At 44.0% G+C, this 21,444-nt stretch overlaps 1 protein-coding gene across 1 annotated transcript; it reads right to left on the bottom strand.

Annotated features, from left to right (window-relative positions):
• Window positions 1–855: 855 nt before the first annotated feature.
• On the bottom strand, window positions 856–20,650 carry CTNNBIP1 (catenin beta interacting protein 1). The gene is made up of 4 exons (XM_017825683.1): window positions 20,514–20,650; window positions 4,607–4,696; window positions 1,415–1,536; window positions 856–957 (listed from the first exon to the last, which is right to left on the bottom strand). The coding sequence occupies exons 3-4, from the start codon at window positions 1,508–1,510 to the stop codon at window positions 856–858; spliced, it is 198 nt and encodes a 65-aa protein (XP_017681172.1). The 5' UTR covers window positions 1,511–1,536; window positions 4,607–4,696; window positions 20,514–20,650.
• Window positions 20,651–21,444: the final 794 nt, after the last annotated feature.

Below are 21,444 nucleotides of genomic sequence, written 5' to 3'. Positions count from 1 at the left end.
TTATTACGTGTCTGCTGCCCCTGTCTGGGAATTAATTACGTTGTGCAAATTAAAGAAACGCAATGGGAAACAAATTCCTCCTATTGTCAATCTTTCCCTCTCACTCTGCTGAAATAGTAACATTGCACTTCACTTTCACACTCATGGAAATGTGAAAAAGCAAAGATGTTGTCAGATGATTCCATTTTATTTTGTGACAATAGTGTTATCAAGCAACTGGAGTCACAGTAACTAAATTATCACACGCCTAACACATGCTGTTGTACCTTAGAAATCTGTATTTACTTTGCATTTTATTTTGTTATGAAACTCCCAGCTTGAAGAGTACAAAGAAAGTGCTTGCAAACCACCCCCAGCCTTGTTCCTTTTTAAGCACAGATGTCCAGTGTAAGAATAAATATAAAAACTCAGATGATCTACATTCTTATGCAGAGGGTCTATACTGAATAGATTAAGAACTAGAGGGACCTTTGCATAACCGAATTTTCCTGCACACAGAGAAAAAGGATCAAGTTATCAGATTAAAATCTATTTCTATTTAATGTATTAGACAGGGCAGGAAGCTCTACACATGCATTTACAGCTCACAGGACTTTGGCCATCAGTCTTTTGAGTTATCATGGAGAATAAGGTGTTTAAAAATGCTCTTCTTCCTAATTAATCTCAGGTTTAGTGCAGACTGACTTCACCTGTTGAAATAAAACCACCTCTTGACCAGCTCACTGTCGTTCTCTCCCAAAGCCACAGTTTGCACATCCTGGATTGCAGGGAGGGTTGATGCAGAAACACAGGCACCTAAATTTGGTGTTTTAGGAGACTGCCCTCACAGATTAAACAAACCCAAGGCAAGGAAGGTCAGTACTCACCCTGGTCAATGGAGTGCTGGGGAAGTTGGCTGAGCTGGCTGTTCACTACCCCTGCGTACGTGCGCAAGAACTCCTCCTCGCTGGCCGTCAGCTGGGGGGACAGGCAGTCAGCAAAGGGGAAACCAGGACACATCATCTCCCACTCCCCAAGAAAACATCACAGCTGCCTCTGTTCTCCTTCCAGCACTTTAATCACCTGTTATTTGTGCAGCTCTACCCTCAGCAAACTGAGATGTTGTGAATTCGTGGGCAGACTCAAAGTCACCTTAAAACGGTCACTTTGCTTTGCTGTTTTTCCCAATGAGGAAAAGCTTTAAATCTAAACATCTGATCGTTTATCCATACATGGCAGTTTCAGGCATCACAAGTCTAATAATATTTAAGCAAAAATCAATTGTGTTTAACCGCAGATAATGGTTAAATCAGCGATGGCTAAAACAATTCAGTGTAAAACCAGACCCTCACCTGCCCATCTCTACAAGCACTATCCCAGTTACTACAAAAATGTCTGGAAGGCCATAAAATATGGGCTATGAAGTGCATCTTACATTTGATCCCATCTTCCTCAGCATGAGTAGAACTCTCACTTTCTGCTGGATGTACATCTCCTCCGGACTCTTTCCGGGGACGCCCTCACGGTTCATTCCCCTCCTGCCAGCTCCTGGATTTCCTGAGGATCACAAGAAGACAAACTAAAATAGTTAGTGGGGCATAAAAGGAAGAGAAGTTTCATTTACCTGTTTTTCACCAGCTGGCAGATCACTGAATATCCTGGGAGAACAAGGAATCACATCCTTCATCGGAGAAATCCTTAAAACTGTGAACAGCTAAATCGGGCCTTACATATGCAAACATTCACCGAGGCTGATGTTCACATCCCCAGCAGCTCATTATCTGTGGTTACCTTACTGCCTGAGCAGAAGAAGAATTCTAACAACCAGATGAAAGGTTCACCCTGACAGAAGAGACCGTGGTTTGGGGTGTTTTCCATAAATAAGCACAACCAGAATGAAAACAGGATGCAGAAAGCACAGCCATGGAGCCTGCAATGGCTTAACAAAAGCTGTGTGAAATCTAAGCTCTTAAGTCTTCCTCCTCTCTGTTTTTATTTTTTCCTTTATATATCATGTAAAAAAGGCCACTGCACTTATGTAAAAGCTACTAAAATTTATGAAATGGTTTTGGAGAGAAAGAAGAGCCAAGAAGAGCAGGCAAGGAGTAGAGTTTATCATCCTTTCTTGTATCATTTAAAATGTGAACTTTTGCTTTTTTATTTTAATAAAAAATAATGATGTTACGGAATAAACAGCCTGTGCTATCTGAATTCTACAGCACAAAGCATGATTATACTTTGTTATGTATCTGGTCATTATTTAAGTTCCACAACAGGGTGTTTACCGAGACAAAAAAACCCGAAAACCAACAGAGATACTCTTCAGCTGCTCTTAAAAATGATCCTGAAGTTTATTAAGTCAACAATAGCAAAAACATAAACTGAAATTTAGAAAATAATGGTGCTTCAAATAACACACTTTTAGAGCAGCGTCACAAACTGAACTAAACTCTTACAGGTGCTGTGGGTTGGGGAAATGTAACCCCTGCCAGGACCTGGAGGGAGATGGAGAGAGACTGTTTACAATCCTGAGTGCCAGGACAAGGGGGAATGGCTTCCCACTGAGAGAGAGGAGGTTTAGATGGGATATAGGGAAGAAATTCTTCCCTGTGAGGGTGGGGAGGCCCTGGCACAGGTTGCCCAGAGAAGCTGTGGCTGCTCCATCCCTGGAAGTGTCCAAGGCCAGGCTGGACAGGGCTTGGAGCAACCTGGGATAGTGGGAGGTGTCCCTGCCCATGGCAGGGGGTGGAATGGGATGGTCTTTTCCAACCCAAACCATCCTGTGATTCCACGACACTGTAGATGAAGGTGTGAGCCAGCCCCTCCTGCACCACACACAGCTCACAGAAGTGGCTCCAGAGCACGTCTCCCAATTAGTTTTCATCCCCAGAACTGGGTCTGGTCCCACACCAAGCTATAAATCTGACTTCCTGAACCTCAGTAACCAAGGGAATACACTACCCAAGGCTGCCTTAGTGAAGGTTCTACCCCAGCAGGTTCAAACACTGCTTTCCCTGTAATGTTTTCCTGCAGTCATTACCAACCTCTCCCCTCACTTCATTTTCATTATGACTTTTAAGGGAAAGTAATCTGGGTGTGGAAACAGTTTAAAATTACACATAGGCCCTCCTGAGTGAGTCAGAAGCAATGCAAACTTCAGCAGCAGCTGCTGGGATAGGCTTTGCCACCCACATTACGGAGCATGGAGATAACAGCAGTAAAAAGTGAGAAAGATCCATCACAGCCCTTCCTGAACAAGTTTCAGTGGGAAGACCTGCATGAAGCTCATTTGCTGTTGATGGTTCTGCCTGGAAACTTGCAGCCTGTACATGTGCAAGGTGATTTTTTTGACTTTTTTTTTTTTTTTTTGCCATAATCAGCAAACTGCTCTCTGAAGGAAGAATAAAACAATCCCCTATTTCTGTGTAGTGTCAACTCAAATAAGTAAATTGGATTATGTTACTGAGCACATACTCCACAGTGCAATTTACTGAGGATGCCACCAGTAAGACAATGAACAAAACCAGGGCAAGAGATACTAAGTTATGTTTATCCAGAGACTGATAAAACAATAAACATTTATCAAGATACCAAGTCAGGCTGAAAGGTTGTGACTAGTTCTTAATATTATAAATAATTTTTTTAAACAATATTGTTACTTGAAAAGGAAAGGTGCTGTACTAGTAACCAATCAACTCAGGAAAGAAAAACCATGACAGCAAAACCCTGAAATGCAGTAACACATCTGTGGTTTAAAAATGAAACAAAATATATGGGATATCAATAGGTGGCACCATCCACAAGCACCAAGAAAATGCCCTGGCTGCCCCTGTGCCAGCGAGGAAGACCCGTCCACTTCAACACTCCTCTACACATCAGACACTGTGCAGCCTGTACATGTTATTATTCATTGTTTCCCATCATAGTTATATTCCAGTTGTTTATTAATTCTCAAACTTTAAAAAGGGGTGATGGAAATTCCTGTCTAAACCTGCTTTTTCTAAAGGAACCTTCAGCCAAAATGGATTTATCACAAACCCACCTATTTAACAGGAAGGGTTAAGATCCTGAAGCCTGAATGCTCCACATAGTGAGCAACATGGGGGAAAAAAGCACTCAATATGGCCCAAAATATATATATAAAGAGATTAAATTAAGCTGCTTTTCATTCACCACATAATCATTTTGGTCAACAGCCTCAACCATCACAGCTCTTCATATCTGGTGACATCAGAGTGGAAAGACAAGAGTCTTTAAACAGCACTGAGACCCCAGCATGAAAAATTTGAACATATCTCTGCTCCTGTTACATAAAGCTTTCATAAGACAGGGTTTAGGATGACAATAGCACCCAGCAGATATTACATCAGAGCTCCAAACCCACGTACAGAGCTGCCCCATGCCCAGACAACAACACGATCCATCTTTACAAAGGACGGACTGAAAAATCTTATCAAAGCATTTCTCAGCTTTGTTTTCTCAAGAAAGCTACATTAATATGCTCTACATAACGAAACATTACTTAAGCAGCATTCCCCTGCCCCTACAATCCTTTCTGGCACATGGATGAAGTCGTTGTTGCCCCATCCCCAACCAACAAAACCATCAGATTTCCCTGCCAACGTACCTGCTTCTAAAAACCACAGCAGATGAGATAACCCACGTGTTCAGTCCTGATTAGTGACTGTGGCTGGGAAAAATGTATGAGGAAACTGCCCTGTGAAAACAAATGAGCAAAGCATTACAGAAATATCCACAGCTGAACCCCAGAAAGACCCTTCATTCCATAAGCCCTGAAATCCCAGTCTGCTTCAGAACACGGCCTAGGTAAAATTCATACAACTGCAGCTTGCCTGGAGCCTGGAGACCCTTTTTTCTGTTTAAAGAGTAAGTTTTTAAAAATTCAAGCCATTCTTCATCTGCAGGATTTCCACCCTGACCATACCAATGACGTTCCCAACCCCTTGAGAACGAAATGCATTCAAGCTTTGCATTCTTTAGGAAGATTTCAGCATAAAACCCAATCCCTTGGAAAAACCAACAGACATTGTGACATGGAGTTTCTTCTAGTAAAAACCCCAAAATAGGCATATCTCACCAAGGATTTGAGGAGAACTAGGGAGAAATGTAAAGCATGCTGATTTTGACCAAAATTATTGTTTTCAATTCTGCCTGTGTCATCTGAATACAGCAATTCCAAAGACTGGCACTGGAAAGCTGGGCTGGAAAACCCTTTGCACAGAGTTTTTCAGACCAACTTCACTGTTCAGTCCCCAACAGCCAGAAGCAGTTATTTACTTCTAGTTTTCAGACTTGTGACATATTTCTGAACATATTTTACAACTGGGTCTCAGGGCATGGTAAGAATTCAGTACTTCCTACCCACCCCATCAGCCTCCAAGACAAGCAGCTCAATGTCACAAATGAAGTGACAGTTCAAACCCTCTGTAACAGGCAATGGAACAACAAGTGCCACCACCCAGGACAGCATCACAGCCAGAATCATGTAAAAAATGGCATAAATTGCTGTATTTAATGAAAGGTTTCTGATTAGCGTAGATATGGTCACCATTTGTTAATGAAGTCCAGATGAAATGTAGCAAACACACTCTCCCTTTTTTATCCTTTTCCCCCCCTCCTTTCTGTGGTCAACAAGTGAAGGCTGATCTACACTAATTCCATTTTTCCATGGCTGTTCAGCACTCCATGGAGGTGCCATCATCAGCAGGGAAGCAAGACAGGAGTAGCCAGAGCTACTCCACTGTTCTGTACTCCAGAGAAAAGCTGAATCCAAGATCCTGCTGGAGCTTCACCTGGAGGTTCTCTGCAGTGTCTCTCAGGAAAAGGTGTTGGGAGCACCTGAGCTTTATCAATGGCTTAAAAGAAGCATTTCACCTCTCCAGAGGAGAGGAATTGCCTGTTCTGAAAGGATTATTGAAGCCAGACCTCACTAATTAGTTCCCAGTGTTCTTGCCCTCTAAATACAGGGTCCCAGGAAAGATTATCTCCAGCACTGACAATGGGACCTATTCCAGTGACTAATTGCTGCTCCTACTTCTATGGACTTCAAAGACCCACCCACCACCACCACTGCACAAATACCACAGCTGTGTGAGCTCCTTCCTAAAGGAGAGGATTAGGGCATGGGAAGCACTGGGAACTTGCCAGGTTTGTCCCCAGCTGAACTCACCTCACCACTGACACCACACACGTGGGTGGGACATCAACCTTGCACCCCAGAACTTGGGAACTCCTCTGCTAAACCACAGGGGACATCCCCTGAAGAACAAGCACCTTTACTGCTAAAGGCTCCAAAAATAACTGGAGTAAATAAAATTAGGTTTCGTTACTTTTGCTTAAGTATGAGAACAAAATAAGAATAAAGGTTCTTCCACCAACTTGTTCCCATCAGTTCTAAAGAGCAGCTCACACTTCCAGAATTTCCAACTGCACACCAGCATTTCCACATTCATCTCTAACAAACCCTAAGAAATAAGATCTAAAAATATTTCACAACTGTGTATTTTTGGGGGGTGGGAGGGAAGAAGTGCAAAATAGGAGAGAGAGTTTAGCAAGACAGCTGAGGAGCAGCTGAATCACTGCTGGCACGAGCTCTGCTCCCCATCCTAAGAGTCCTGATAGACCTGAGGCCTCAACGATCCATCCTTAAGAATCTCCCAGGTCAGGCAGTGCTTTGCTTCAGTTGCAATTCCCAGCTCTGAATTCCTCTTCTTTGATCACCTCTATCCCCTTTCTAATCCTGCAAGGTCAGAACATGGTTTACTTTTGGCTTCTTTTAAGCCATTGATAAAGCTCAGGTGCTCCCAACACCTTTTCCTGAGAGACACTGCAGAGAACCTCCAGGTGAAGCTCCAGCAGGATCTTGGATTCAGCTTTTCTCTGGAGTACAGAACAGTGGAGTAGCTCTGGCTACTCCTGTCTTGCTTCCCTGCTGATGATGGCATCTGCATGGAGTGCTGAACAGCCATGGAAAAATGGAATTAGTGTAGATCAGCCTTCACTTGTTGACCACAGAAAGGAGGGGGGAAAGAAGGATAAAAAAGGGAGAGTGTGTTTGCTGCATTTCATCTGGACTTCATTAACACTCGGTTCCCAGTTTTTGTCACTGTCTAAACAAGTGTCAGCTGCTCCCTTTACCTTCTAATTCTGCCAGATCCAGGTGGGGCTGAGCATCACTGTCTGCAGCTGCTTGGGCTCATCCCACTGATCAGCACTTCCTCCATGATTCACAAGATTCAGATTTTGTCCTGGTCACGGGATTCTGTCAAAGCTTAACTCCCACCACATACTCCCAGGAGCAGGAGAAAAGAAATAACTGAACCCTTTCCAACTCAGGCATCACTAGAATACAAAACATTTCTCAAATGACAATCAAAGCTGCTCTTGCCCCAATGGGCTTACTTTCCTAGACTGGATTTAAGAAGAGATAAAACCATGCAAGGCTCTTTACCATGGAAATGAAATGTAAAAAACTATTTTAAGCACAAAGACCCCAGATTCAATTCATGCTTATCCTTCCATCCTAAATAATTCTACTTCTTTACAATGGTTTACACTTGGGCCAGAGACTGCTACAGAGGGTATTTAACTTACAGAAAAATTTAAAAGCAGAGAAATAATAACTACAGGTTCAGAGATGTTGGGAGATGGACAAAGGTCAAAGTGTCAGCTTAAGTGCTGTCACTTAAGAGACCACGATGCTTCCCCACATTGTGAGGATAAAGGAGTTTTTAGGCTAAAATATAAGGCACAATCACTGAAAAGAAACATGTTTTTAAAGTACATGTCACTGAATTACAACAGCACAAGGAAAGTGAGCTGGCACAGGGATGCCAAGGGCTGGATGCTGGGAGTGGAATGTCAGCTGATCAGCAAAGATAAAGACTGATTTTGCACATCCCACCCATCACCAACAGACTCATCAACAGCACTAATGAATCCTACTGTGTACAGTTAAAACACACAATTTATTTACCTATTCTTGTTCAGGCATCTTATATTGCATATGAGAAACAGTCGCTGAAAATCAACATTTCAATCTGTATTTTCAGCACAAAAAGCCAGACAGGGAGATAGAAAAACAAGAACTGCTGTGTACTGGACTGAAGGAATCTCCACAGCATCAACAGAGCTCAACTGGAAAACTGTTCATCCAAGGGAATGAACAGGCAAAGCAATTCCAAAGCCCAGTGACACGTTCACTGATATGTACTGGCCTAACAAAGAAATCCTGGGGTCTCAGATGGATTTCTGGGAATCATATGCAGGATTATTAGCACTGAAGGAAGAGATGCCAAAGGCTGGTGAAGCCATAGGGAATTCACTGCTCTGTCAGCTCTGGAACTGGTCTCTCCAGGTGAGGGGGAGGCAGATGTGCAGAGCCAACAGGAAAGTCTGGGCTGCCAGGACTTCCCTACTGCAGCCAAACATGGCTCTACTCCCCAGTGCCACTTTTCAATCCCCTTCTCATAAAAAGGATTAACCTGTGCCTTTCAGAAGCTGCAGTTTGAGTCTGAAATTACAACATTCTTCACTAAACTGTGTTAAAAGACTAAATCCTTCAAGCTTGTCCTGCTGCATCCAACACACTGCAAATGGACATAATTGGGTCACCTCATTCTCCCTTGTTTGCCAGGCACAGGCAACGAAACTTAGTTCTCATTTATTTTTAAGATGATTCACATGACAGAATAATAAACAACAACGATCTAAATATTACAGCCCAAACTGCCAGCCCAGCTCTGCCCAAGCAATACATCTGAATCTGCAAACATTCCCTCCCTTTCCCAGGCAGGGAAGGAGGTTGGTCAGCCAACAGCTGGGAAAGCTGTGCTGGTGTTCAGCACGTCCCTCCCCACACTCCTGCAGTGGGCTGGGTGAGGATCCCAGGAATTCCTTCTGCTCTGCAAGGCCCAACATGTGGAATGGGCAGAGCCAAGCACGCCTGACATCCCCACGTGCCCGCTGCCAAACCCATCTCCCGGGATCTGGGGAGGGGATGTGCAATCCTGGGCTCTGGGAAGGGGATGTGCAGTCCTGGGCTCTGGGAAGGGGATGTGTAATCCCCTGGCAAAAGGAGCTCTGAGCATCACCTGCATCCAAACCACTCCGGGTTGAAGCCACACTTTCTAGCAAGGCAGGAAAAGATGAGAGTAAAGCAAATGTGCATTTGGAAGCAGGATATGCAGGTACTTCACTGAAAACCATCTGGGATACTTTATATTACCCACATAGAAGGGGATTCAGTATTTTTAACTAGCCCTGAGATGCTTCCCTACCTCTCCACGTTGTTACTTGTCCCCAAAAGGTTTTAATGAAAATACAATATATTCCTCCCCAGAAGTGAACTGAAAGACTGCAGGGGCTTTCTCTTCAGTTACTGACCCCAGACACACCAATAAATCATGAAAAAACACTGCAATTGCCATTAGCTGCCCCTTTTATTTTTTTTTCCTGCCTAGATTTAGAACATCAGTGGGTTTTCACTTTATAAAAATGAAGACAGGAGAAATCTGCACTCCATCTCAGTTTAACTTGTCTGTTTTACCAACAGATGGAAACGGCTCCTCGGGAAACTCAAGCCTCAGCAGCAAGAACTGTTTTGACTGAACCTTCAGCAGAGGATTCCAACACATAGCAACTGAAAATTACAGATTTGTAACTATATCTCCCTCACTTCCACCCACATTCATATAAATTCAGAACCTGGATGGGATTCTTTGATGGACAAGGCCACAGATGGGTTCATAATACAGAACTTCTAAATTACTCTGACTCCCTCTCTTTAAATAAATAAAGAAATATTTCACATCCCAACAGAAAAAAAAAAAAGGCACATTACAAAAATGTAGGCTTATAAATTTTGCATAAGGGAAACCACTTAAGCATCCCATTCAATTTTAAAGACATGCTTATTTAATGCAATGAGAAAGCAACATGAGCTTTTGTTCCTTCAAATTCCATATTCCCCCCCCCACATACACTGCAGTCCTCTGTAATGCTGAAAATCCTAACAACCACATTTGACTGGTTTGGGAAAAAAACAAAGTGAAACTGAGGAATCTGCACAGCCTACATTAAGGGGGGGGAAATAAAAAGGCAGTAAGCTGTCAGAAAATGTAACATTTTACATATTCAGCCTTAATAATTTAGGGTACTTAGAGCAGCCATCTGGCAAGCTCTTTCAAATGTAACTCAGCTGACTACCTCTTTAATATCTTTTGGCATTTCCAGTTATAGCCAAAAGAAACCCAACAGGAGTCGGGTTCAGCTACAATTTATTTTTCTTTTCCTTGAACCCGACTGGTTCTGTTCAAGGCAGTTAAAAACCTCAATTAACGGGATGGGATTATGAAAGCTCAGATAAGGAGTTGTGGAGAATAAACCCAAGCACTGCAGGTTCCCTTTGCACTGCACAAACGGAGTTAAGAGCCAGCATGAGGGGTCCCCTCAGCCCTGTGATATCATTATCCAAGGTTAAGCCATTCCCTTCCACAGTTCCACCACGGAGCACTTCAGTGCTTAAAGCACGGACACACTGGGAAGCTTTACGTGCAAGGGGATGCTGCCCCTAATTTAAGCCTTGTTAATTTTCAAATGGCATTTTCACAGAGAACAGCCAGAGCCCGAAAAACCTTCCGAGCTGGAGCCTGAAACCTGAAGTCAGGAACCAGAGCCTGCAAAATCCTGCTACAGATTTTCTTCTAATTCATTCTGACTGGTGACCTTCAGTCACAGGCAGCTGGAGACTGGATTAATTCCCATCTCCAGAGGGACACAATGAAGAATTCATAACAGCTACCTATTTATAGGTGAACAGTAAGAGTTGAAATATTTAATAGGGTTTTTTTTTTTCCTGTCTTCCTTTCTATGTTCAGTACTGCCTTTTAGCTGATTTCAGAATCTGAACCCCAGTGTCAGATTCAGGTCAATTTACTGCTGGAACTCCCGTGGTAGGTTTGCATCTCTTAAATGTTAGATTTAAATTTTTAACGAAACTTTCTTGGAGAGGGACAGGAGCCAACCCCAAACGCTGCCATCTACTCATGAAACATCTCTGAACACAAGCAGGGGGTTTTTCTCCCCAGTGCTGCATCACCTTTCAGAGCTTCAATATGGACTTCAAAAGTAGTAATGAAGTGCATTCAGTAAAGCTTCCCAATATATCAAAACAGCTCTTACAGCAATGCTCAAGCTCATTTAAAAATAAATAAAAAATCCTACCATTGTAACCACTTTTATGAAATTAATATTTGCCTCCTGACCTTCAAACACACACAAAGCAGATGATTTCCCCCCTTCTTTCACCAGAGAAGGCACCTATCACACCTCATCCAGTTAAAAAAGGCAGCACAGGTTTTTAGGTAGTTCACGTCAGTCAACCTGAAGCCTCTGAAATTAAATGTAGTAACAGCAACAAAACCTGGAAAAAGCCTTTCATTTCCCCAAGGTACTCACACTTCAAAGATGAACGTGTCAAAAATTCTTTATAAAGTGACAACACTCTCTGCAGCACTTTATACACAAATCTATCCCAGCCACAGAAACAATTCCAGAAGAATGTTACAGTACTTTATTCCAGAGGGTCCTCACCAGCTGGATGGAGTAGTGCTGCTCTTGTCCTGACCATGGGCATCTTTCACTGAGGCTCAGGCACCTCTCCCCCTATTTATAACAAAGCTACAAATCTCCCAGGCAGGAAATTGGGCACTAATGACAGATAGCCAATGATTTAACTACCGGGTGTCCCACGCTGAAGAATTACTGCTGTAAAAACAGTGTTACACATCCATCATCAAAACAAAGCTGTGCAGCAGAGCCTTGTGTGGATCCATCTGTAAATATTTTGTATTTTCAGAAACAGAAAACGAAGTTTGCAGCACAAGCCTGAGATGCCTTTTCTCGTCCCCTTTTTATTTTCATAGTTGGGTTTTAACTTGAAACACAGAACAGTGAAAAAAAAACTGAGCACCAATAATGGGTAAAAATTATCAACCACTTACAAGAATCAAATTCTTTTCAATGCATCCATCCCATTTTATGTGGTTGGCATGCCACACACTGCCCAGATATGTACCCAGGTAACACCTCCACCTGTGAGGTATGGTGCTTTTGACTATTAATTATTGACACCAATGACAGAGTCATTAATTGGGGTCACTTCATTCCCTGGTCACGTCAATCAGCTCTCTGACCCAAGTCACATTTCCAAAGGAGCTCTGCAAGAAGAGGCAACACTGGCCTCACAATCCTCTGAGGACTTAGGGATCATTAATATTAAATCTGGGGGTTTGCTGAAGGCTGGCATTTATATTACAAAAACTGAAGCCAACAGGCTGAAAAATAACTTCATATGTGGGACATGAACACCCCAGGCTCATGAAACGTGAACACTGATAAAGAGTGAGCTGACTGGAGAAGCAAGAAATTGGTTCAGCCTGCATAATAAACCCAAAATAGGCCTCTCCAGCAGAGCCAATGCCCAAACTGATGCAGGTGTGGGATATGCCCACGGTGCAGGATGTTTTTTCTGCCTCTTCAGCGATTCTCAAGTGGCTCGGAATGGAACAGGAAACAGAAACATGAGCAAGGACAGATGTTGGTGTTCCCAGCAGTGCTCACGGAGAAGCACATCAATATTTGGGGTGTTTCCACCCAAACACTTCATTAATATTGTATATGTGTGCAGATTTTTGAAATTAAGCTGTGTCTAGCACAAAAATTTGATGTTTCGGGCAACTTTAACAAAAAGGCAGGTGGCACTGAACCAACCAGGAACATTCCAGAACAGTCTGAAACCACAGAACTGCAAAATGGGTGAGCTTGGAAGGGACCACGGTGGGATCATCTGGAACCCCCTCCAGCAGGGTCATCCCAGAGCACAAATCCCTGAGCAGAGCAGGCAAAACCCTAATTGACAACAGGCAGAATTCCAGTAAGTATCTGCAAGCAGTTAAAACAACAATAACACTGAATTTCAATTCACAGTCACACAGTAAAAGCCTCCAAAAAGCTGAAGTGCCACTTTGGGAGTCAAAACTCCCTGTGGTGCAGTGACCAAATTCTCACAGTGCTGGGTGCATTTAACCATAGAAATGGCAGATCATGAGCAGTGCCACCAAAAGGATCTCTCTCCACTGTATGTGTATGTATTTATATATGTATTTATAGGCATTTCTCTGGTACTCATCAACACGGGATCTCCAGATACCCAGGTATTAGCAAGAGCTTTCAATTTAAAACGTGCCCTGTGCTGCCCTGTAATTTTTACTGACATCTGAACATCATTATTGCCAGGTCACAGACATTTCACACTGAAAATGCCTACGAATCTTTTATAGTAGAGAGATTAGGGCTAACTGGATTTTTTTTTAAGGCAATTAAAATGTGAGCTGTTATTAGGTCAGTGACTACTTGGCATTTTAGTATTTTGCAATCCTGTATCAAAGTACAGTGCTAGGACCAGAGGCTCTTAGATTAATAGTTCCTGGCTACCAAAATTGCACAACTGTTGGACAACAACATCAAATGTTGTTCTGGCCTCACACATCAATAAAATCAGCTGTAAAATGTGATAAACACACCCCTTTATGTCACCTACTTATCTTGCCTCTTTAGAGAAAAATAAATAAATAAATAAATAAATAAATAAATAAAATCATCTCTGCTGCTCTTCTGGATGCTCTGGATAACCAAAAAAGCAAAGAAGTGGTTTCAGTTCTGAACCAGTGGAAGGTTTAATTTTTAAAGCCATTTAAAGAGGTATTTTATTAATGGCTCTTGCTGAGAATTGAACTACAAATCACTGGCTGTTTGTCTAAAATGAATATATTCCTTGATCACCTCTTTGGTACTAACAGAACACAAAGCCTTTGCCTCCCCAGTGATCTGTGAGCATCAGGAATGTTACTGGACAATATGGCCAAGAGACTCTGCTCCTGGGACCTTCCTAAAATAATATTCCTTGGGAGCTTTCCTGGAGAGTGTTCCACACATTGGTCTGAGTATCTCTTTTAATTACATGTGCAACAGTATGCCAGCTCCTCTCTTCTCTGAAGGACTTATTAACAACAAAAAGCACAAGGAAAGAATTTCTTTTCACCTTCTTGAGGTCACCTAACCATGATACAAAGATGTCTGATGGAGAGAGGAGGGAGGAAAAAAAAAATCCCTGTCCATTCTAAGAGAGGAGTTTCAGTGCTCACAAGTTTAAAGCAAATCCCTCATTATACACTGATTTTACCATGGACACTTTGCTTGTCTGTATTTTTTGGTAAAATAGGATGACAAGGAAGGAAATCTTGCCTTCCAGAGACTTCCTATTTCTCAGGAACAGGGATGCAATTTCCTTCCTCGCCACAATTCTGAATGTCACCTGAATTCCATTGGCCTTGAACTGGGACACAAACCTGGATGAGGTCAGTGGTTTGACAGCTGGAATCTCCCTTTAGCACCACTGTGCAAACACTCCTGGGCTGGAGAGGAATAAACCACAGGCTGCAGGGTTTAAGGGTTAGGATCAGGTCCCCACCAGTGCTGGGACTGATGAATTTCTGCTGCAGGGATCACAGGCAAGACAGAGAACACACATAAGGTAAAGGCAACCAGGTTGAGCTGCTGGAAAACTGTGTGTGGAATTGTGTGGTGAGTTTGGTTTATTCAGAGATCAACACTAGTTAAATGATTAAAACTGACTGTTTCAAGATCTCCTATATATGTAAAATTCACAGGATAAATGGTGATTGCTTCCCTAAGAACAGGGGCATGGTGAGGTCACAGAATCATGGAATTGTTAAGGCTGGAAAAGACCTTTAGGATCATCAAATCCAATCATCAGCTCAGCACCACTACACCGTATCCTGAAGTGCCACACATACCCACATGGTTTTTTGAACACTTCCAGGGGTGGTGATTTCCCTGGGCAGCCTGTTCCAGTGCCTTACAACCCTTTCCATGAAGAAATTCTCCCTGAGATTCAACCTAAACCTCCCCTGGCACAACCTGAGGCCGTTCCCTCTCATCCTGTCACTTGTCACCAGGGAGAAGAGACCGACCCTCAGCTCACATATGAAGCAATACTTATCTAGATCAATCATACTCCAATACTGAGATCACTTCAGGAATGTTCCACGAGCAGGATTTGCATCCAACCACCACCAATTTAAGGCAGAATGGGCAAAGGGAATGACTGGAAGTGCAGCCAGATTTCTGCACCTCCCAAACCGCTGTACAGTTACAGAACACCTCTGTTAGAGCTTCTCAGCAAAAGGAAGGAGCTGAGAGCACTTATGGCTAAACTTGCAGCTACCAAGAAAAGGGCAATGAAATGAATGTATGAAAAACAAACTGGGCCAAAACTGTAGCTCCTCACACGCTGCTTCACATACAGAATTTTCTTTAAGGCTTAAAACATGTTTTGTAAAAGTTTGTGAACTAAGAACTTGACAGAGGAACAGCAAAAGAACAGCTGCAAACAGTTTAATGTGAACTGTGAAAGGTTTATTTCACCAAGTTCATTGTAGGTGCTGACCAACCTTCCAGTGATAAAGTTCTGTTTAGTAAAAACCTGATGTTTCTGACCTCTGAAGTTAAGCAAAACCTTTCATGAATTCCACATAAACCAAAGAGTATGATTTGGCATCCACAGGCATTCCTGGGGAAAAAAAAGCAGCTAAGAAGCTGTGAATGCTCCTATTTTTCTCCATTTGGCATCAGCTCTTAACGTTAATTATATTTTAAGTGTTATTGCTGATGGTTTCTGCATAAACATTCGGTTAACTGTGTTTATCTTGAAGTCTGATATTGCCTCCTCTGCCCAACTGAGAAAGCTGCCAAGGCACACAGAAATTTCCAGCTTTCCATACAAGATCCAGCACACCCAAAGTTGGGAGACCCCACTAAAATGACCTCAGTAGGGCAGCAGGCACAGAGGTCCCTGCAGCTGCACCACCCCCTTCCCAGGGCCACAAAAAGCCTCCCATCAGGAGTTTACCTTAAGCTGCTTCAGGATTTATTTTGCCCCTTCACAGCAACTCTGCTGCAAAAATTTAGGTCACAATTCCTTCAAGGGTACACGTACATGGGCACTTATTTAAAGCTCAAGGAAATTAATTAAAAGCTCCTCACTGACTTCAATGTGCATTGAATCAGGACCTGGATGAGTTCAGAGGCAAAACAATTACACTTTAATTAAACATCTTCACCTTCCTGTGAAGTAGTCAACTAATTTTATAGAAGCATAAACTGAGTCAGAAGGTTTCAGAGCTTGGTTGTGGTCATAAACAGAGTTGATTACTTAAGTTGCTTCCTTACTTGTGAGCTGCCCTTGGAACACCGAGAAAATGGACATGCTGAAAATATCAAATAAATTCCTGGACTGTGTATTTGCAAGAAATAAGAGAGAACATCCAGAGACAAGTGGAATGGTTGTACAAATCTATTGGCTCCATCTCTGTTCCCCAATTAGTAGCTAATTTAGTCAGTCACAGGAATCCCAATCATGCAAGAAGTTGAAATTATTAGGGTTTTTTTCATGGCAGTTTATCTTCAACTGAGAATCTGGGAATTTCAGGCTGGTTTCTTTTGGTTTGTTTTTAAAATAGCATTAATAATTACATCTTCTTTTTTAAAAAAAAGACTAGGCTTGGCAGATTTGATAGTCTGTAAAGCCTTGGAAGTACTTACTGAAAAGCAAGAAGTATGACCACACTCCCTGAATTCAGACTGACACTGAAGCCACACATGAGCTCTGTAACGTTCTGTCACATCACCAAGAGAAGGCAGAAACAAAAATTAGCATTCCTCACTTTTTTGAGGATTTGTTACATAATGCTTCCCCAACACTTAGGCTGAAAATAAATCCTAGAGTCAGAGGAGTGTTCTCAAGTACCCACTAACGTTTTTTTTTGGTTATTTTGCTGATCTTTGGTTTGTTCTCACCTATGGCTTTGCCCATCCTGCTCCATCTGCTCTGTGATGCCAATGGAAGCTCATGGACAGGCCACAGCTCTTCAAAGGGAAAAAGATCTGTGAGTGTCCTCCATTCTCTGAGGTAAAACAACACTGAACAAAGTTGTTTGGGGTTTTTTTTTTTACCTTAAGAGAAATTAAGTTAGTTGGTAGAAGTTTTCAGCACATTTAAAATCTATTTACATGTCATTTCTCCCTCACACTTAGAAGCCAGACCCTCGATTGCCAACATTGCTTAGGACGTGGAGTAGGTGGCAAAATGTTTTCATTCCAATAATTTACATCTTTGGTGCAAATCAGCATCAAAACTGGGACTATTCGTACCTTTGTACACATGCAGTAGCTTTGCTGGAATTAAATTAATGGATAAATTAAATTTACTTTTCCAGCAAATCAGAACTTTCAAATGGAACAACAAAAAAAAATCTCTAATATCCGTGGTGCAGTTATTTGAAAAGAATCTTTCTAAAGGAATTGTGAATATGACTCATGTGTGGTTTCTGGTTACCTGGTTTAACACAGGAGACAAAAAACCTGATACCCACACCCTTTCAGTGAGAATCCTGCATGACATGACTGACTTCAGTCAGTCTGTTGGAAAAACAAACAGGACTAAGTGGCTTTTTAAACCACTTTTTTAAAACTACTGAACACTGATTTTTTGACATCTTTCTTGTGACAAATCAAGGTTTGTTTCTGGTTGAATAGCCCACCATACTGTTCCAGAAGTACCACACTGATAGTTTAAATAAAGGACATGACTGACCAGCTTTACCATCGTGACCACTAACACATCTGGAAATACAGAAACAAAGTAATTTACCCTCACTATCTGAACACTGAATTATAAGCACCTTCCAGCTCTAACACTTATGCCAGCTCCCAGAATATAAGCAATTGGCATATTCATTAGGATTGCACTTTTTCCCACCCCTTCTGCACTGCACCCCCCATGGTGTGGTGTAGCTGTAACAGCTGCCTCTGTCCCTGCTGCATTTCAGCAGGAAACCCAATCTGATGACAGCTTGCAATAAAAAGAAATACAGTTTTGCCTCTGCATGTATAGAAATATTTCTGATACCCAATCCTTCTCTTTTGGAAAAAACTCTCCTGGAAGTTTTTCCCAGCAAACCCAAGAGCAGCCTCCAAAAGCCCGTTGCCTCTCTGGGTGCATTTTTGATGCTTCAAACTAGGTCAGATGCTCAGGAGGGATGCTTTGTAGTCAACAACCAACCTAGGAATTGAAATACTTAGTAAAAATCAGAAATGTTTATGCCGGTTACAGATGACAAACGTTTTGGAGGGGAAAAAAGCTCATATTAAACGTGTATAAATAGATCTATTTCTCACAAGTTGTTTCCCAGGCAAAGCATCAACCTTTAAGAGCTTCACCCCATCAAACACGTTCAGGTGTTACCTCTGTTTGCCCATATGCAACTGCAGGATGGTTTTTAAATTTTGGCAAGAGACATCACAAGTCAATGTCAGCAATTACAAAATCTAGGTTTTGTTTCCGTTCGCTTCTGGTTTTGTTTAGAAAACACCACAAGTTGTTTTGGAAACGTCTCTCTCCAAAAGTTAAATACTCTCAAACTGTGGATGGGGGAAGGAGGGAAAAGGCAGGGAGCAGAAATTGGTACAGCTACAGATTTCCTGTAAAACTGGGACTCAGAACTTGCTTTCTGTGCAGCCCAAACACTCGTCATGATGATGTTTTATGTCTGGTGAGATTTATGAGCATTAACTAATTCTTCTTAACAGACAGAAGCTTCAGTTCATATGGTGAGAGCCCTCCCTGCCCACACCCTGCACTGCCTGTGCAGCACACACAGCTCCAGCAGGGCAAGCACATAAATCCCACAAGGATTTATTCCCAGGACTCCTGGCAGGCTCTGGGATCATTGCCCTGGTGAAATTTCACTACCACTTGGACGCCAAAAAGGAATCCTGAAAGCACTTTTGTGTCCTCCACAACTTTTCCATAACTTGTTGCAATGCTTAAAATGAGCTAAAAGAGAAAACTGCTTTGAAGCGACTTTGGGTCCAAAAGTTAATTACCAGTTAATTGTCCAAAGTGCCCTTTCCTCCTGCATTTGTTAAATTCTACACCCTTCTTTGGAGATTTACTATTTCTATGCACCCCAACAACTAAGAGAGCACACAAATCCACTTACCAACAACTCCACATCACCCTGAGGGAGCTGCCAGTGTCTACCAAGATGCCAGAGATACAATAACTGATGAGGCTTTTTCAGCTAAGGCAAAGTGAAGGAACTCCAATGTGTCTGAGTTACACCTGTCACCATTTTCCAGCAGAATCTGTTTGTCAAGGCAAAAGTAGCTTTTAGACTGGCAAGAAAATAAGTCTGTATTTTTAGAAGTAGTACTTTAGATGTAGCTTTCTGTACACCCCCTCACCTTGAATACCTGTACTTTCAAAATAAAACCCCCTGAAGTACATGTTTAGCCTCATTTTTCACCATTTACGTAGTGGTTCTCCTTCAGCAGCTATTTCACATCACTCATGAGCTCCAGAAATAACAAGGGCAAAAGAAGTTGAAAGCCTGCGAGTTCAGCAGCCAAAAAAAACTAAATATAATAAGATTTTGTAAATGTATTTAAAAGTATGTTCTTAAATACTCACTAAACATGCCTCTCGCCACACCACAGCCAGCTCACACCAGAACACTGAACAAGCACACCTAACCCGTCTCCAAAGTCTGCTGGAGTTCGGTGCCTTGGTTTGTTTTTAAATCCCCACATCTGCAGAATGTCTCCCAGTCATCTCACAGAGCATCAAAGCCCATCCTGTTCAACGTGCCAAGATGAGGGATGGACAAATAAACGATGATATACAACAGAGCAAAACAGTCTCTTCTTGAAGAGAAGGCAAATGTGAGTCTAAAAGGCAAATGTGCCCTGATGAAGCACATCTGGCTGCTGAGCAGAAAGGAGGATCATCCCTCATCTGTGCCCTGGAGCACTAATGCACTCTGAGCCGGGCAGCGATGCTGTCCCTCCCTCACGTACCTCCCCGACACACACGGAACTGCACCGCGCCAACAAATCCTGCCCATCTGGGCTCAAAGTTAGGGAGTGCTGCCCCAGAGGCTCTGGAAACACAATTTTTAGCCAAGGCAGGAATTACCCGCGAGGGAACCACTGTCCGAGAGGCGTTTTCCCACGGAGGGCCGGGATGCCGAGAGCATCGCAGGCAGAGGGGGCTGCCCCGCCCGCGGCCGTGCCCTGAGCCCCCGCGGGGGAATGACTTCACCTGCCACAGCACTGCGGCCACGGCCGGGCCGGGACACGGCGCGACCGGGAGCCTCGTGACGTGCAGCGATGATGCCACGAAATCAGAGAGGCACCTCCCGTACCTGCGCCGCGGGGCCACGGCCTGGCAGGGGCCGGGCCGGGCAGGGCGAGCGGGGCCGGCCCCGGCGGGGCGGCCGCGGGCAGCGGGGAGGCCCCGGGCGGGCGGAGCGGAGCCCCCGGGCCGGGCGGGCGCCTTTGTTGGGGCCGCGCACAAAGGGCAGGGCGCTCACCTGGTGCGGGGCCGGGCGGCCCCGGCGCTGCTGCGGCTCGGGCGGCGGGCGCTGGGCACGGGCGAGCGGAGCGGAGCCGAGCCTTCTTCTCCTCCTCCTCCGCCGTGACTCACCGCGGCGGCCCGAGGGAGGTGCCTGGGCGGCTCCGGGGGAGGGACCCGGCGCGTCCCGGCGCCCAGGGCAGCGGCGGCGCCGCAGGCAGCACCCGAGAGCCGGCCGGGAGGAAGGGGCGGGGACGGCGGGGAAGGGCCGGGGAAGGGGCGGGCAGGGCCGGGGAAGGGGCGCGACCACGCGGAGCCGCTCCGGGGGCTCGGCCGGCCCGACCCCGCCCCGCCATCCCCGGGTGCAGCTCTGGGGCAGAGCCTGTCCCTGCGGACGGGGGACAGTGCCGGGAGTGGGCCAGGGGCTCACCTCGAGGAACATCCCCTGGGCTGAGGCGGTGCCGAGCCTCCCGCAGCTCTGCTCTGCCCTCCCGGTCCTGGTCGGCGGGGCCCGGCGGTGTTAGAGAGCTCACAGCGACCGAGCCGCGTGAGAGAGAGAGATCGCAGCTCCGTTAGGACAGGCTGCTGCTCCATAGCACTGTGCTAAGAAAGTTAAAGACGCTGCAAAATTCAGTACAGCTTAACTAAAGCTAATTCAGGCAAATACAGAAAATGCCGACCTCCGACTAGAACTAGCGCTCGAAAATAATGAATCGCCATTTGGTCATTGAAGTACTCAAAGCAGTGAATTCCCATTTGGTCACTGAAGCCATCGAAAATAAGGTGATCCTTCACCTAGCTAGACTGAAGCAGAGTAAAACCCCAGTGGACACGGAGAGGGATTAATTAAAAATAATAATAATTATAAAGAAAAGATGACAGGAGCCACGTAAGGTTCCTCACCCTGCCCCATCACTCACCTGCACTGTGGTTTCCCACTAGGTTAACAG

This window comes from Lepidothrix coronata, unplaced genomic scaffold, assembly GCF_001604755.1.
Source record: "Lepidothrix coronata isolate B3197 unplaced genomic scaffold, Lepidothrix_coronata-1.0 Scaffold122, whole genome shotgun sequence".
Taxonomy (NCBI): domain Eukaryota; kingdom Metazoa; phylum Chordata; class Aves; order Passeriformes; family Pipridae; genus Lepidothrix; species Lepidothrix coronata.
Note: the sequence above shows the minus strand (reverse complement) of the source record. Positions and strands in the feature narration are given on the sequence as shown.